General features: G+C 39.4%; 1 protein-coding gene across 1 annotated transcript in view; it reads right to left on the bottom strand.

Moving 5' to 3' along the window:
- The window catches only part of SCARA5 (scavenger receptor class A member 5), a 130,927-nt gene that overhangs the window by 76,500 nt on the left and 36,512 nt on the right, over window positions 1-17,915 (bottom strand). The window contains exon 3 of the mRNA XM_058164748.1: window positions 17,330-17,458. Coding sequence (XP_058020731.1) covers window positions 17,330-17,458 — 129 coding nt within the window. The remainder of the gene's footprint in view (window positions 1-17,329; window positions 17,459-17,915) is intronic.

Genomic DNA, 17,915 nt, shown 5'->3' with positions numbered 1-17,915 from the left:
TGACCCGCGGGCCGCAGTTGGCCCGCGGGCCATAGTTTGGACACCCCTGACTTAGGCCAATGCTCTTGTCTACTCGGTTATGACACAACTATGGTACTATATGAGCAACAGCTTTAATTTCAGGTTCAGTCTTTGACATCACTATGAATTTGAAGTTGCCACTCAGAGAAGAGTTTAGGGAAGACTCTGACAATCAAAGTGTTCTGAGCTGGATAGACCAGTAGTATTAGTATATGGTAGCTTTATTCAGGGGTGGGCTTCAAAAATTTTAGCAAGGGGTTCTCTGCCTGGTTGCTAGATGGGCAGGGCCATGGTGGGTGTGGCCTAGTCAGCCTCCTGCAAATATGGCAGGGGGAGTGTTTTTGCCCTCCCTGGGCTCCGGAGGCTTTCCTTGAGCCTCTGGGAGGCAAAAACAGCCTTCCCAGGCTTCGGAGGCCCTCTGGAGGCCGGAAACGTCCCTGTTTCCCACCTTCCTGAACTTCCAGTAGGCCCGTTTTTCGCCTTCCCCGAGCCTTACCTCCATCCAAAACTGGCCTCATGGGAACTCCTAGGAGGGACGAGGTGCGGTGGGCAGGGACAGCCAGGAGTGGGATTTGGGGATTCTCCGAACTGCACAGAATTTTAGCTAGAGATTCTCCCGAACCCCTGCGAATCCCCAGGAGCCCACCCCTGGCTTTATTTATTTGCAGCTCTTTCCTATCAGGATTGCGTTTTGCAATCCAGATTGCAAACACAAAGTCACTCTTTGCTTCCGTGCATCCTTAGTTTAGGAATCTCAAATAGCACACGTGGAACTGGTGCTTGAACATCCACTGAAATCAGAGAGAGCTGCATCCTAGATGAATCCACAATCCAGTTGGTTATAGTTCACATCAGATAAAGACCTGAAAGCTGGCTTTCATTCGCGTGAACTCTGATTAGGCTTGTGTGTTTGTGTGCGTGGTTTAGAATTTTTTCCAAATCCAACCCAATGGTTAGTATATAGTTTGGTATGAGAACCTAGAAACTAAATTGATTCAGTTACCATATTATCTATGTTGTCTGAATGCAATCATTCAGTAAAGGACAGCTTTGTATGCGTCAGCCACGGTGATACAGTGGTTAGGGTGCAGTACTGAAGGCTACTTCTGCTGACTGCCCGCTGACTGCAGTTTGGCAGTCAAAATCTCATCAGGCTCAAGTTTTCCATCCTTCTGAGGTCAGTAAAATGAGGACCCAGATTGTTGGGGGCAATAGGCTGACTCTGTAAACCGCTTAGAGAGGGCTATAAAGCACTGTAAACTAGTATATAAGTCTAAGTGCTATTGCTATTGCTATCAGCACACAAGACAAAGAGGCACCAAAACTCATTAAGTAGTGTCCCAGTTTCAGATATCACCACATAAAATTACTCAGTAGCAATTAATACGAAAGCAAGTCCTTGCTATTGCAAACTGCAGTCATTGCAAATAGACATTGATAGATGTAGAGGTTTACAAAGATTGCATTCTCACAACATGCTCAGCTCATACCAAACATTATACCTAAGCCTAGGTAATGGGCTTAGTTTGTTGTGGGAACTAGGCCAGCAGTTTTATATCTTCAAATGAAATCCCTATGCCTTTAAAAATTATAAACATTATCTTTCTTCCCAATTTGAATAAAAACATACAATTGCATTTATTTTGGATCTGAGCAGGGTGGTTAGCCATCATTCTACAAACAAACAAATATATCCTTTAGCAAGCCAAACCCCATCCGTATTCCAGCTGCACACTTCATAAAGTTGCTGTTTACACATTCATTCATCATATTTAATCTCTTCTGTATTGTCACTTCTGCCCACATCCAAACTTAATAGCTGTCTTTCTTTCTTTCTTTCTTTCTTTCTTTCTTTCTTTCTTTCTTTCTTTCTTTCTTTCTTTCTTTCTTTTTCTTTCTTTCTTTTTCTTTCTTTCTCTATCTATCTATCTATCTATCTATCTATCTTGTGCCAAGCAAAAATATAGGACAGGCAAGGAGAGGAAAGTTTGGAAGAACAACTTACATACAAGCATGTTTTTTGAAGCACTGCTTTATTTTGGCCCACAAATAGAGCCTCCCAATGCCTCACACTTTCCACATTCTTTGGCCCAAAACTAGAGTCTTGGAATTACGGGTGGTTTAACTGAGGATCTTTACTGGAACAGGACTAGACAGAAGACAAAAAGAAAACAAACCTTCCACTTTTTTTTTCTTTTTTCTTTTTAATTGGACATGAAGTCTATTTTTCAAGGAAGAACATAAAAAAAAAACTTTCTAGCTTTTGAGACTCTGCTGGGAAAAAAAGGGGGTTCCTTTCCAAAGTTCCAACATTTGGCACTGTGGCATTGATATCCAGCATCAAGTAATCAAACAAGGGGCTAAAGAAGAAATGTAACTCTCCCTGCAGCTCAGATTTCTATTGGAGACATTCTGTAACTGAGGTTTGAATGCGTCTGAGAAGATAGACTTAGACGCATTGGAAATAGTTGCCTTTCAATAGAAAGCTACTAACAAGATATCTCGGAATATGGTTCAGATATTTCAACCCATCTAGCACCCTTAAGAATTATCAGGTTGCAACGCCCATTATTCCTAAACTGTCATAATGGGTTTACAATCTAGCACATTTGCACAACTCTGGCTTGTTGGAAGATACTTTGAATTTGTGAAGGGATCTTTCCTTCTTTGTAAGAACTGCCAGCAGACTAATAGGTTGAAGTAGAGCTGTACGTAGATAAATTTCTTGGCAAACCCAAGTAATTGTTAATGTGGAGTTTTGGTTCTTTAGTATCCCAAGATTCATCTTTACAAATCCATTTCTGTCCCCAGTTTGGAAACATTTTACCTCAATTTCTAACTATCCTAGAATTTATTTAGTCCACATATCTTAATACAATTATTTACATGGGTTAAAGAAAGAAATTCTTATTAATGCCTTCACAATATTATGTGACACCTATGCTGGTTATGCATATAAGTGTAAAAAATTGGCAACCTTTTACAAAGACATGATGATGTTGAACATACAGGCATCCAATGGTTTCCAAGATATTTTTTCATGGGAATACAATTTTATTTTATTTTAAAAGATTTGTCAAGGTGCATAAAGTTTACACATTGTCTTAAAGTCATCGGTAAAAAATAATTTGTGCTGTTCTTTTTAGTGCTTTGCCACTGAGTTTTAGTGATATAATTTCAAATATCAGTGGAGATTTTCAGTCATCCAAGATTATGGTTGTCCCAAAGGTGATTTTTCAAAAGGCAGCTGGACTTTGTTTTTGGTTGAAGATGTTTTGCTTCTCATCCAAGAAGCTTCTTCAGTTCTGACTGAATGGTGGAGGATAGAATGATTTAAATTCCTTGTAGCCATCAGGTTGTTAGCATTCATTTTGAGAGTCATGGAGGCCACTTGGAGGTTTATCTATATCCTCGGGGTCACCTGAATAGTGCAGATGAGTGTGGAATCTTTTTGGAACTAAATTTCAAGATAACGGTTAGATTGGAAGCACAGGAAAGAAGAGACAGGCTGTGGAACTATTCAGCACCTTTTTATTAGTTAATAGCTAGCAATACGAACACCCAGCAATCTGTCAGGACTCGTTCTTTATAGCGCTCCGGCATGCAAGCCAGCCATTGACAGCGCTTTATTTTTCCCGCCATGATTTTAACCAATCAGTGGCAGTCATGCAAATAACTCATGTACATCCGTAGGTAACACTAACAACTAAATGCCTGCAAAGAATATAAATCCTTCCATCCTCCACTATTCAGTCAGAACTGAAGAAGCTTCTTGGATGAGAAGTGAAACATCTTAAAGCAAAACCAAAGTCCAGTTGCCTTTTGAAAAAGCATCTTTGGGACATAATTTCAAATAGTTTTGAATGGTTGAAAAAATGGATTGAAAACCTGTATATGAATTGTGGATTGTTAATCTCTCCCTTGCAGGTTCTATTCCACCTGATGTGCTTAGCTATGATGTATGGCAGCAGCTAAGACTAGCAGTGTCTGTCCATGTAGACATCAACTGTTGATGTAAAAAGTATTCAAGATTGGCTAAACCAGCAGAGATTATTGACAGCTTACAAGAAAAGCATCCAACACTGACAGCCAACTCCTGGCCAAAGAGAAGTGAGATGGAGGCAATTATATTGAAATGGCTGAGTGAAATTATGAAGTTTTCCCCTTGACATTGTGGTTTGGAATGTTTTCTTGGATTAACATGTTTTTTCGAAATTCTTCCCTTGTCCTTACTCCCCAAATTAGATGGAGGAACCAATTTCCCCTTTTTTGATTTTTTTTTCCCAGCTGGAAATTATACTTGGCTACCAGGTTGTTTTGAAAGGGTTCTGGATGGGGCTGGATGTACTATATGCCTGCATTGCCTTGTAAAAGCCCAACAATCATTAAATAGTCTTTAGAAGGTCACACAAGTGGTTTTGCAGTCAACACATGAGAACTTACATGATTTCAAAAAGAATGCTGCAAATACAAAAAAAGAGCAAAGATGTAAATTCAATTACGAATGAAAAGTTTAAATTTATGTCAGAAAGCAAGAAATTGAATTATCTAGACTGTTGCAGGTGTGTATGAAACTATCAATAAATTGATGATAGTTGCATATTATACTCCTGTGAATATTAATAATGGAAGTACCAGAATTGTAACATTCTAAATTATTCCTATGTTGACTCTTAGGAGGTATGAATGGTGGGTGAAAAAAGGATAGAAGGAGTAAACTTTCACAGATTCAAGAATAAATGAGAATGGTAATGGTTTGGTGAGTATTTGCTTAGGTAAGAGCTAGACAAGGTCACCCAGCAGAGTGAATGGAATTGCAAACAAAAGATTGAAATTATTTTAGACAAAAAACGAAGGAACGCTGGAAGGATAATTTTAAGATGTTTCTTTTCCAGGAATGATAGTGATACTGTATGTTAAAGAAAGAACTGAAAAAACGTGATAAACATTGCTGTACAAGAATAAATGATTAAAAAGAATACATGAATGCAGTAAGAAAGTTGAAAAGGAAGCAAACATGGAGAAATGCTATGAGTATGCTTCGTTTTTGGAATAGCTATGTGATTTGCTTAAGATGTGTGGAAAGACTACAGTTGGGCCTAACAATTAGAAGAATGTATTTACTGTTCTTACATAAAGAGAAAGGTAGAAAGAGAAAATGCAAAAACTGAAGGGCAGAAAGTCTGTTAAGAATGTTGAAGAAGATGTTTGGCAGAATTCTGACTGGAAGAATATAAGAGCTGACAATGAACAAAATGAATGTAGTGGTTAAAACATCAGGCTAGAACAGTGGTTCCCAACATGAGGCCATTCGGGTATAGGTATGAGAATAAAGTTCATGATCTACTTCTTGATTTGAGAATGAAAAAATTATCTAATATGTATTCGACAAAATAAATAAATAAAAATAAAATAAAATACTTTATATGAAGGCAGCAATGAAGGTGCATTGAATAATGTGATAAGAGTGGCAGATTGCAGAAATATATCTGAGAATAAATTAGATGATTAGCGGATGAACAACACTGATCAGGGAGCAGGACAAAGAGATGAATTATCTCTTAATAATTTAACATATTTATGGATTAATGTGTTTATTTATACCCATGTTTTTCAAATTTGGGAGTTTGAAGACGTGTGTCCATACTTCTTCAAGCTACCAGGTTTGGGGGGGAAAATGGATTGTATTTTATTTTCTGTAGTAAGCCATTTGTTCAAATCTCTGAGCAGCTGGCTATAGAGATGAACCAGCCCTTTCTTCTTTCATTGCTTTCTACTCCAGAGTCAAAACAGAGCCCTCATTTCCCCTTTTTGCTCTAACATCTTACAGCCAAGCACCTTTGCTCTCATTTTTTCCATACTGGTGAAAGATTAGATCACTGAAACTGGCAGCCTCCATTTTGGCTCTCTGTTTGGACTACAACATTCAAATGGCAGCCTGGGAGCTCCCTTTTTAAGAGCATAGTATTTATTGTTATTAAGCATAAACTGGAGAGATATTTCTGATTCAGTCATCAACCAGAGAGCCACGAGTACTTCCAATCAAGCTTTCGCCCTGCATGAGGTATATCACAGGCATGCTTTTAGACAACTGAAAAAACTCTTTATCAATTTGTCAGTCTCCAGAACAAATATAGTAAGTTCTTTTTAGGAATGAATCTAGGGATTTTTAAAAAATTAAAAAGGGGTAAGTTAGAAGGACAAAGGGATTTTCTTACCCCTTGGAACTTACTTTAGAATAGGGGTCTCCAACCTTGGCAACTTTAAGAATGGTGGACTTCAACTCCCAGAATTCCTCAGACAGCAAAGCTCACCCACTGGGGAATTCTGGGAGCTGAAGTCCACCAGGCTTAAAGTTGCCAAGGTTGGAGACTCCTGCTTTAGAACATAGAACATTCTCCTTCAGGCCTTGGTACTACTTAAATTTCTCATACTCCTTCTTCCTGATGCTGCTGTCGCCTGGCATTGTCTGTATACATACATACATACATACATACATACATACATACATACATACATACATACTCTTACATATATTTGTATGCAGGACTATTAGATTTAGAAGACTTAGAATAATTTTATTGTCAATTTGAATGTACGCTAATCGGCATATATTAAAATGAAATTTCATAGCATACGGCTCTCAAAGGTCTCCACCTCTAATGTACAATACATAAACATGACAAAATATAAATAAATAAATAAATAAATATAAAAAATAAAAATTATGCATATACCCACATATATTATATGCCATGGAGGTACATATTATATACCTCATGCAAGGCATTGTGTGTGGTGTGTGTATTACTGCATATTAATATTGTTCACTTTCTATGCAATGTCAAGTTTGATTAATTTTTTGGGGCTTAGCAGTTAGATATAAATTTTGATAATTACGTCATTTTTAATTAAGATAGGGATGAAATTATTCTACACACCCTACCCCCCTTATCATTAGCAATGAAGAAAAATTACCCCATTAGAAAAGATGTTAATTACCCAATATAAATAGAAAATAGAGAAGAAATTTCAGACTAGCTGTTTTCCTCCAATCAAGTTTGTGAGAGATTACAGATTTTGCTTAGAAACTGCTTTCTTTAAAAGAAACCAAATTTAAAAAGTTAGCCAAATATACAGATTAAAAATTTATGAAGTGGCAAAGAACTTATTTAAAAAAAAATGACAGTGAATTGTTTTTAATGGTTTGATCTACCCTTGGGATCCAGTTGGCCTGACATTTATTAGAGGCCCCTTGGCTTAACTAACTTGTGGGATCTAAGCCAACCATGTTGCACAAATAGCTGTCCTCTGAATTTATATAACAATCAGCAGAAAGAAGTACATTTAACTAAAAGAAGACAGACCAAACAATGGATTATGACATGGCTGGTTATTTAATATTAACTATTTAAGCTGTTAATATATAACTATATTTGGAGTCATATTATTTGATAATTTCCTAGCAGTTTCCTAATACAGTAAAAAATCTACCTACCTACTTTCCTGGCTGGTTATTTAGATTACATTTCTTCCTTCCCTTAAATGTTAAGCATTAAGTTTAATCCTTACCCTCTGTCACTGATGATAGTTATAACATGAACATACAATAAATTAAAATAGCATTAGTCCTAATAAAAATGAAATGAAATGTAATCTAATGTATTTGAAAAGCCATTTTTGAACATGCATATGTTGGGGTAGTTAATTTTTTTTTTTTTTTTTTTTGTTTACATTTATACCCCGCCCTTCTCCGAAGACTCAGGGCGGCTTACAATGTATAGGGCAATAGTCTCATTCTATTTGTATATATTTACAAAGTCAACTTATTGCCCCCCCAACAATCTGGGTCCTCATTTTACCTACCTTATAAAGGATGGAAGGCTGAGTCAACCTTGGGCCGGGCTCGAACCTGCAGTAATTGCAGGCTTTGTGTTCTTAATAACAGGCCTTACCAGGCAGAGCTAAACCGGCCCAATGAAAATAAACATGAAATGTTGACTTTGTATCAGTGATGTGTGAAACTGTGCTATGGTCACAAATACAGAATAGTTCTTGAGAATAGCTGGACAGTATTCAACCCACATTTTGGATTACAACTCTAATACAGATTAGAATATCCATATACAAAAATACACCAAAGTGTGGTGACTCATGGTCTGCTGATGAACCTCTTCTGAGGAATTTTGAATTTCAAACAAATTTCAGTGCTGACAAGACTCCGTATTTTGGGGTCTCAAAGGTTACTCAAGTGTTCATACGCTAGCACTGCTTAAGGCTTCAGTCATTTTTACAGCTGTTTTTCTAAGAGCTGTTTCAAACTATGGGTAGACTCACCCCAGCTGCTGCAAAAATAATTTACCGGAAAGCAATATTATTCTTCAAATATTTTCTATTATGATTGACAATGGGTGCCCCTTCTCTTCTCAGTGTCAACTATTTTTGAAGTGCCTCTGTTTGTAGCTTTTCCTTCTGTTTTTACAAGTTATTGCTTCTAAAGCAAAGGATATGCCCCATTTCTTGCAGCATTACAAACAGTGTTGAAGGATGGTCATCTAAATAATAAAACATTAGGAAATGAATTTAGATCTGATGAACATTCTGCAACGTTGTTAGGGGCTGATGCAAAGCTTTGTAATTCTAACTATTTTGCTTAGGACAAATATGAAAATGTTCTACAAAAAAAAAAGCTGAGACTATCAAAATATGGTCTGTCTCCCAGTTCTGCTGACGTGCATCTTTTTTGAGGTGGCGGGGAGAGGCAGGGACAAAAGGAATGGGTGCTAGAAAACCATTTCATTTATTCTTCTCAATGTTGTGTTTCACACTGCATTTAATCAAGGATTGTTTAAACACTGCTGTGCTTTGGAGGAAACAGAATATTTCCTACTTCTTTATGGATAATCCAAAATATATCAAATGACTCCAACAGAAATATTCCTAAAAGGAGCAGTGAAATTAATGAAGAGTACAGATTTTTATTATGTTGGATTCTCCTGTAACACCATACATTATTATTTGATGTTGGAGTCTTCAGGACAGTTCCTGTGCTGTCAAGGTTATAACTTATTGTGATACAAAATGGATTTTCATGTTCAAATGATGTCACACGTTTTTCTACAGCAATGGAGATTTGGTTTCCATTATTATGCTTGCTTCTAAACAAATAATGAAAATCGCCTTGGCATAAGTGGTTAAGGCAGTGATTCCCAAAGTGTGAGCCGCGGCTCCCAGGAGCCAGAATATCTGCGCCCGCTGGGTCTGGCGCTGATGCGCCATTTCTGGGGCGTCTGGTGCGCATGCACAGTTGCAGGTCGGATTTCCGGGGGAGCCGCGGGCGAAAAAGATTGGGAACCTCTGGGTTAAGGCATTAAGCTACAAACTAGGAGACTGTGAATTCTAATCCCACAAAGCCAGCTGGATGACTTTGGGCCAGACACTTTCTCTCAGCCCTAAGAAGGAGGCAATGGCAAACTTTGCCAAGAAAATTACAGGGACTTCTTGTCCAGACAGCTTCCAAAAATTAGAGAAAAGAGAGGAAAAAACAAATAGTGCCAGTATATACACCAGATATCAAAGGGTATGGGTAGGCAGAATTAAAAGCATCACTCTCGGGAATGTATGGATATATCATCTATATGAGTCTAGTATGGCCCAGTGGAGTGATATGGAGTCAATTGCAAAGTGCATGCTTGGAACATTCAGGTATATTATTAATAGCTCTGGTTGAAGGGTCTTAGGGAAGGATCCCTGACCCCCAGTCCACAGCCCAGTACCAGGCCATGGTCCATTGGGAACCAACCAGCCCATGCAAGCAGCAGGCAAACACGCAAGCGTGCAAAGCTGCATTTGCACAAGCAGTGCATACGTAAAACCATTCTCTCCCACCACACTCCCGCCACTGCCACCGGTCCACAGAGCCAGAAAGATTATGGGACCACTGGTCTTAGGGGTAAGAGTTAGGAAAAACGCTGCTAACAAAAGACTGATCTGCTGGACTCTACTCCAGTTGGTTACTCTGTCCCCAATCCCAGTCACTACCCTCCATAGTCATTTGGGGTAGTTTTGCAAGTTTGTCAGTGGAATGATGAAAAGTGTGGTGGTATTTTAATGTTCATTAATGAAGTAATAATTGGAGAGTCCTCCTTTTTTTACAAGTTCATCAATGGAAAAACTGAACAATGAACGGCTGTTTAAAGTTTAAAAATTGTTTTGTTACTTGCATTAGGGTTTTTTAGTATATGGAGATGTTTTGCTAAAATTTTCTTGTAATTTGTAAATACAATTTTGGGAGGGGAAATAGGTCTTATTGATTGATTGACCAATTGCAGTAAAATATATCAGAGTGGTGCCACTTTCCCCTTCTAGTCCAAGTGACAGGAAAAATGTACAATTGCTTCCTTCTTTCCTCCCTTGTCCAAAAGGGCAAAGAAGAAGCAAATCTACAGCCAGAGCCCTTAATGAACACACTGCGGTCAGACCTTCAGATATACAATCAGTCCAAAGATAATCCTTATGCTCAGTTCCAGGAAGGGCTTTTACTCAAGAGTGCCCTGCATGGAGACTGTCCAGAGTTAGTTCTTGGAAGTACCCTTCCAAAATGCCTCATTGAGCTGGAAAGAGGCTAATTAAAATCACAGAGAGAAGATGCTGCTGCTATCTTGTGAAATTTGGCCTTTTAAAATGAGGAAAGGTTAGGAAGTATTCATAAACGAAAGAATTAAACTTGTCAGGACTATAGAAGGAAGCTGAGGATCTCCCCCCCACCCCTTATTTAATATAGTAGTAACAGCTGCTTCTTATTCTCTGCTTTCTTGTCTGGGGATGAGAAAGAAATGAATTTAACCAATTAGGTCACATGAGGGAGAACTGATGGCCATATTTCCCTACTCCTAGTAAGTTGCTCTGCCTTGGGCCTCCCATTCCCCAGCCTGTTGGTGGCCAAACTGGATAAGAATTCTGGGAGGCATAGTCCCAGTATAGCTGGAGTTTGGCCAAGGATAACTCAAATCTTTTATATTTGTAGCTCGCTTTTGATCAAGGAATCTGTTTCTTAATGGAGAGATTAGTTTTATTTCAGTGCACAATGTCAACAGCCTTCTTTGATTTCCTTTGTTTGGGATCATGTATACTAATTTGTAAGTTGTTTATTGTGACAAGTGGCTCCTTTCTGCTTTGGATAAAGACTTCTTGAAACTTGAGTTTCACTTCAGATTAACAGAGTTGGAAGGGACCTTGAAGGTGATCTAGTCCAGGGGTCTCCAACCTTGGTCCCTTTAAGACTTGTGGACTTCAACTCCCAGAGTTGCTGGCTGAGGGACTCTGGGAGTCGAAGTCCACAAGTCTTAAAGGGACCAAGGTTGGAGACCCCTGATCTAGTCCAACCCCTCGCCCAAGCATACTCCATTTCTGACAAATGGCAGTCCAGTCTCTTCTTGAAAGCCTCCAGCGATGAAGCTCCCACAACCTCCGAAGGCAAGCTGTTCCATTGGTTGATTGTTCTCACTGTCAGGAAATTTCTCTTTATTTCTAGGTTGAATCTCTTCTTGTTTAGTTTCTATCCATTATTCCTTCAGGTGCTTTGGAAAATAGCTTGACCCCTTCCTCTCTGTGGCAGCCCCTCAAATATTGGAACACTGCTATCATGTCTCCCCTGGTCTTTCTCTTCACTAGACTAGCCATGCCCAGTTCCCTGTAACGGTTCTTCATATATTTTAGTCTCCAGTCCCCTAATCCAGCTATCTCAAATGAGGTCCAGCTGGGATAATTTTGACATCATGTATCTATTCTGAGGGTCAAAGCACATGATTCTAATCAGTCCCAACTGACCCTATGAATCACTTTGGAACAGACTTGAAATGCATATGATGTTTCCTGGATTTTGGTCATCTGGTTTTCCCCTTTCAGAATGGCCATAATACCAACAGGTCTTACATTTTGTTGGCCAAAGAGGCCAATTTACCAAATGGCTTTGAGAAACACATAGGCTAAGTATCAAAAAACATTCCTCTGTTTTCTAATGCAATTCTTCACTGAAATGCTATTTTTTGACTATAGAGTCACTGTGGCTAGTTTCTGCTAATGGCCAGACAGTCAACTTTTTTCTCAAAGTGGATGTTCTTGGATCTCCTCCCTCCAGCCTCTAAGGTTGGTGCAGTGGGAAAGATCTCTGCAACTTTGAAACTAGATATGCAGTGCTGAGATAAATGGACCAAATCATCTAGGCCAGGTTTTTTTTTTTTGCAACTTCAGTTGTCTGAGATTGTACGTAACGCCCATCGGTTCCAGCTGGTATGTCTATGACAATTGAGAAGAATGCTAGTATAGTCTAGCTATTGCTATAAAAGAGCTCTTCTTTCAATTCTACATATTTCAATGGCAAGTCTAAATAAATCCACTGTGATGACTTAGTTGGTGATTCATGCTCATGTTTCTCCTCTTAGGAAAATGGGGCCTTCTATTCCAGGCACATTGCAATTTCATCCTCCGCCCTGGAAGGAGTATTTTTAGGGAGGTGGGTGGGCGGATGTTTTCATATTTAATTTCATTTACCTTCCTCAAGGGAGAAATCATAATGGGGTGGGAGAGAGATGGGGGGAGAAAGCAAACACAAAAATAACAATTTGGCATCACAATAATCTCTCATAGGAGGGGGAGAATTCCTGTCTTGATTCTGATTGCAATCAGATGTTGCACACACACACAAAAAGCCACCTTTGGCAGAAACAAGAAGGTGGAGAACATGTTACCCTCATCCTCTCATTACTCCATTAGGGAAAACGAAACTGTTAATCTGAGTGGCAGATTAGGGTGGTGTGGTGAATTAATACCAAACCCCCATCCAGTGCCACTCTGACCAATAACCCTGAACAGCTGCTTCCCGGATTTTGAATGCACAGTGAACAGCTTGCCAAATTAGCCAGCTGCTTCATATGCTTCGCATGGAAAAAAATCTTTAGGCAAACGTACTACATGGTTTGTTGTTTTATTTCTTTCCCTACTACAATCTCACAATTGGCAGTTTACATAACTGCCAAGTATTAAAATGATTTTTTTTAAAAATCAAGAAAATAAACAACTGTGGCCATCTCAATGGACTCTTTATGGGCAATGCTTGCAATGTAGGATTGCCAGCCCCCTACATGACTTCCAAGGAAGTGGTGGTGTTCTCACTTTTAGAGAAGGAATATAGAAGTAGAAGATAGCAAATATTTCTCCCTCTTTAAACATAGGTCTATCTAAATCAGCAGGCCTTCCCAGGTCACTTTCTCTGTGTCCCCAGAAAGATTAACCAGATTAATATTTAAGAATGCTCATGTATTGAATTAGAGTCAGTCGTACTGTTAGGCAGAGTGAAGAACCTGCCTGAGATAGCAAATGGAGAAAAGAATAGGTTTTTTTCCCCTTAATCTGTCCTGCCACCTTCAGATTTTATAGAAGAAAATTGCCAGGACTGAAATAAGGTTTGGTTGCCAGTCTGGCTGTAGACGATGGCGCCATCTTGTCTTTCAGCTCAGCATTGTTCCTCAGAAACACCAAGAGTTTTCATGAAAAGGCAGATATTCACAGTAGAGAATAATAAATAAAAGGAGAAATAAGTGGATTGTATAAAGTGGCAGAATGTAGGAAGGCAAGTGGTGGGTTACTATAAAAGAAAGCAAACACCTGAGACTAATCCTTCAAATGAAAAGGAAAGCCCAAGAAACCCGGTGACAACCTGGACGTCCAATAATGCTTCACTGTCCTGCAAAGATGGGAAAGAAAAGAAGCAGGGGAAATGACCGACCAAGTCCTATCTTTGTCCCAGTCCTCTGAGGATTTCATTGCCAACCCATAGAGGAAATGACACTCAGGTATATTTATCATCTTCATTTCTGTTACATGGGTTAAGAGTTTTGGAGCCAAAACAGCCTGAATCAATCTGTCCTGAATTAAGAGCCTTGGTGGTGCAGTCAGTGGTAGGATTCAAGTAATTTAACAACCGGTCCTCTTCCCTAATGATTTCTTCCAACAACCAGTTTGCCAAATTGCTCAGAAAGTTAACAACTGGTTCTCCCGAAGTGGTGCGAACTGACTGAATCCCACCACTGGGTGCAGTGGTTAGAATGCATTATTCTGCAGGCTAATTCTGTTGACTGCTGATTGCCAACAGTTCAGCAGTTCAATTCTCACCGATTCAAGGTTGACTCAGCCTTCCATCCTTCCGGGCTCAGTAAAATGAGGAGTCAGATTGCTGGGGGGGGGCAACATGCTGACTCTGTAAATTGCTTAGAGAGGGGTGTAAAGCACTGTGAACTGGTATATATGCCTAAGTGCTATTTATTTCTGGGTTCTATCATATCGCAAGATCTCAAATGGACAGCTAACATCAAAAACATCATTAAAAAAGGACAACAAAGAATGTTTCTGCGCCAACTCAATAAGCTCAAACTGCCCAAGGAGCTGCTGATCCAATTCTACAGAGGAATTATTGAGTCTGTCATTTGCACCTCTATAACTGTCTGGTTCGGTTCTGCAACCCAACAAGAAAAACACAGACTTCAGAGGATAATTAGAACTGCAGAAAAAATAATTGCTACCAACCTGCCTTCCATTGAGGACCTGTATACTGCACGAATCAAGAAGAGGGCCGTGAAAATATTTGCAGATCCCTCGCATCCTGGACATAAACTGTTTCAACTCCTACCCTCAAAACGACGCTATAGAGCACTGCACACCAGAACAACTAGACACAAGAACAGTTTTTTCCCGAAGGCCATCACTCTGCTAAACAAATAATTCCCTCAACACTGTCAGACTATTTACTGAATCTGCACTACTATTAATCGTTTCATAGTTCCCATCACCAATCTCTTTCCACTTATGACTGAATGACTATAACTTGTTGCTGGCAATCCTTATGATTTATATTGATATATTGACCATCAATTGTGTTGTAAATGTTGTACCTTGATGAACGTATCTTTTCTTTTATGTACACTGAGAGCATATGCACCAAGACAAATTCCTTGTGTGTCCAATCACACTTGGCCAATAAAAATTCTATTCTATTCTATTCTATTGCTATTGCTATTGCCTGGCATCCTCCAACCTGGCTGGGAATACTGTGAGCTGTAACCCCAACACAGCAGGTGACAGGCCTGGACCTTACTTGAATGAAAGTCAAGAACCTTGAAACAGAAACAGAGATGAAAGGAATAAGTACTGTGAATAGATGGTTTATCTAGGCCCGAAAATGATGTCTTCAGCTGGTATGTAAGAGGATTGCAATCCATTGCACTCTTGGGTGCACATCCATTCAGTTTTGTCCAAGAAACGTGATGGCATAGCATACTGTATGGGCCTAGTATTTTCATTTGTGAACCATGAGATATATCTTCGCGTGATTTATTCAGCAAACAAACCATGATTTTGCATGGAGGAATTTATTCATAGATGGTTGCTTCTCCATCACCTTATGATCTGTTGGCTGTTGTCTCTCTGATCCTGTTTATTAATTTTATTCTCATAACTGAGCAGATTGTGGAATGGCAGAAGTTCTGTGGCCCATATTTGGCAGGAAGGAAAGAACAGGATGGACCTGTTGGGAAGGTCAGCAACCCACTGTTGTGTATTAAAATGTCAAACTATTTATTGCCAGATATAATGTCAAATGTCAGCTACTATGCTGCAATCATCCATGAATCCTGCTAGTACATTGGCCTCAGCATATACCTATAGATGCCAATTCTTGATATAAGGGTCTGCTTTGGCATACAGCTTGGCCAGCAACACTTTCCCTTCACACTGTGCTGATGACTGTTCTTGCTATGGTAGGGTTGAGGCAAGCTATTCTAAGATGAAGGGCGAAGCTTATATTGAATGCGCACAATATGTACTCTGAATTCTGTTTGGGCTTTACTGTGATGTGTTTGTCAAAATGTTGACTGTTAATGCTTCAATGCAACTGTGGCAACAACAGATGCCTCTGCGTCCTTAACAGCATTTTGGAATAAGATTTCAGGAAATAAATGCAAGTTGGTCCTTCTGATGGGTCATCATACAATATTTAGATTCCCAGAAGTTTTGGGAGTCAGGGCCAGTGGTGGGATTCAAAACTTTTTACTACCAGTTCTGTGGGCGTGGTTTGGTGGGCGTGGCATGGCATGGCATGATATAGTGGGCGTGGCAGGGGAAGTATACTGCAAAACCCCCATTTCCTCCCGATCAGCTGGGACTCGGGAGGCAGAGAATAGATGGGGCCAGGGCCAGTCAGAGGTGGTATTTACCAGTTCTCTGAACTACTCAGAATTGTGATTTTGAAACTATACTTTATGGTTTTAGTTATGATTGAGCAAACAATGGGTTATATCAGGGGTCTTCAACCCTGGCAACTTTAAGCCTGGCGGATTTCAACTCCCAGAATTCCCCAGCCAGCTTTGCTGGCTGAGGAATTCTGGGAGTTGAAGTCTGCCAGGCTTAAAGTTGCCAAGGTTGAAGACCCCTGGGTAATATGGTGTGTCACATGATCCTAGTCTATTTGCTCATTTTGCTCAGTATCTCTCCAAACTGCAAACAGAGAAGCTCTTTCTCTTAATTTCTACTGCTGTGATTCTTTCAAATGGGGAAGGGAAATATATTTATTGATTGGACTTGAGTAAATATGGATTCCAAAATACTATATGATTATTATGTTAAGGAGGAAGGGAAGAAACCAAACAAAAGAGCCTATTATTGAGCACTTATGTCGGAGGCACCTGATGTGTTTGTTCTCTGCAAAGGGCTATTTCCCCTCCCAATGGACAAGTTCATCTGTATATAGATTTTAAAGTACCATGCCCTGAGTAACCACAGATTGTTTTATGTGCTGGCGGGCCCCTTATGAATTATTAGTATCAAACCAGAGCATAACTATTCTTTTCACATATATAATAAAGATCAAATATATTTTTGGCTCCTGAAACAAAGCATGGCGACATAAAGAGAACATATCAAACATGAGTACAGAATGGATCTGGAGAACTGGACAGTGATCCCTGGGATGAGAACATGGATATTATTTCATAATGAAATTGATCCAGTTCAAGGTTTTGGTTGTTACCTTTAAAATCCTAAAATACCCAATTTTTACACAATTTATTTGAATCAGCAGCAACCATTTCTCCAATTTCCTATATGCTAAACCAAGTGTAACTTAAATGCCCTCTTATTAGCCAATGCCAATCTATTTGATAGACAGGAATGAGAAGGTAAGTCACTCCTGCTCTGCAAACAGTTTTGGAACTCTCTTTTTAGACAAGCAGCTGCTTCAATATAGTCTGATTCTTACCTGCAAGGATAAAAAGTCCCACAAAGATCAGGAACACCAGCAAGTAGAGACCAACCACAGCATATTTGAGAGCAGTCAAGGATCCTAGATGGCCACAGGGTCCTGAAGCTTTCTTCTTGCTGCCTGGGCCTGTAAGAAAAAAATTGTGATAATGGATGTGATAAGTTGGCTATTTTGAATATTCATTGTGAATACAACTAACATCCTGACCATAACTTCTTGGCAAGATGAGAACCAAGCAACTGCGTAATTCCAGTTTTTGCAAAATCTATTGAGAGTTTTGCTCATCTTGCAGTACATCCACCTGAGTAGCCAACTCTCCAATGGTAAAATATCCCTATAGCGGCTACTGATCCTTTTCATCAAAACATGCCGAAAACTGAAGTTGGGTTTTCTACATTCAAATGTCTACCTCCAAACACTGATTCCCCTGTGGGACTACCATGGATTATGGGATGGTACAGACTCAGATGGGACACAGATCGATGCTAGTTTGACAACATGCTCCTTACAAAGATGAAATTCACGAAACAAATGTTTTCTAAAAGAACTATTATTTCACTTTTAAGGGGGTGGAGACTCTTAA

The sequence above is a fragment of the Ahaetulla prasina genome, chromosome 1 (genome assembly GCF_028640845.1).
Source record: "Ahaetulla prasina isolate Xishuangbanna chromosome 1, ASM2864084v1, whole genome shotgun sequence".
Classification (NCBI taxonomy): domain Eukaryota; kingdom Metazoa; phylum Chordata; class Lepidosauria; order Squamata; family Colubridae; genus Ahaetulla; species Ahaetulla prasina.
This window is presented reverse-complemented; position numbering and strand designations above follow the sequence as displayed.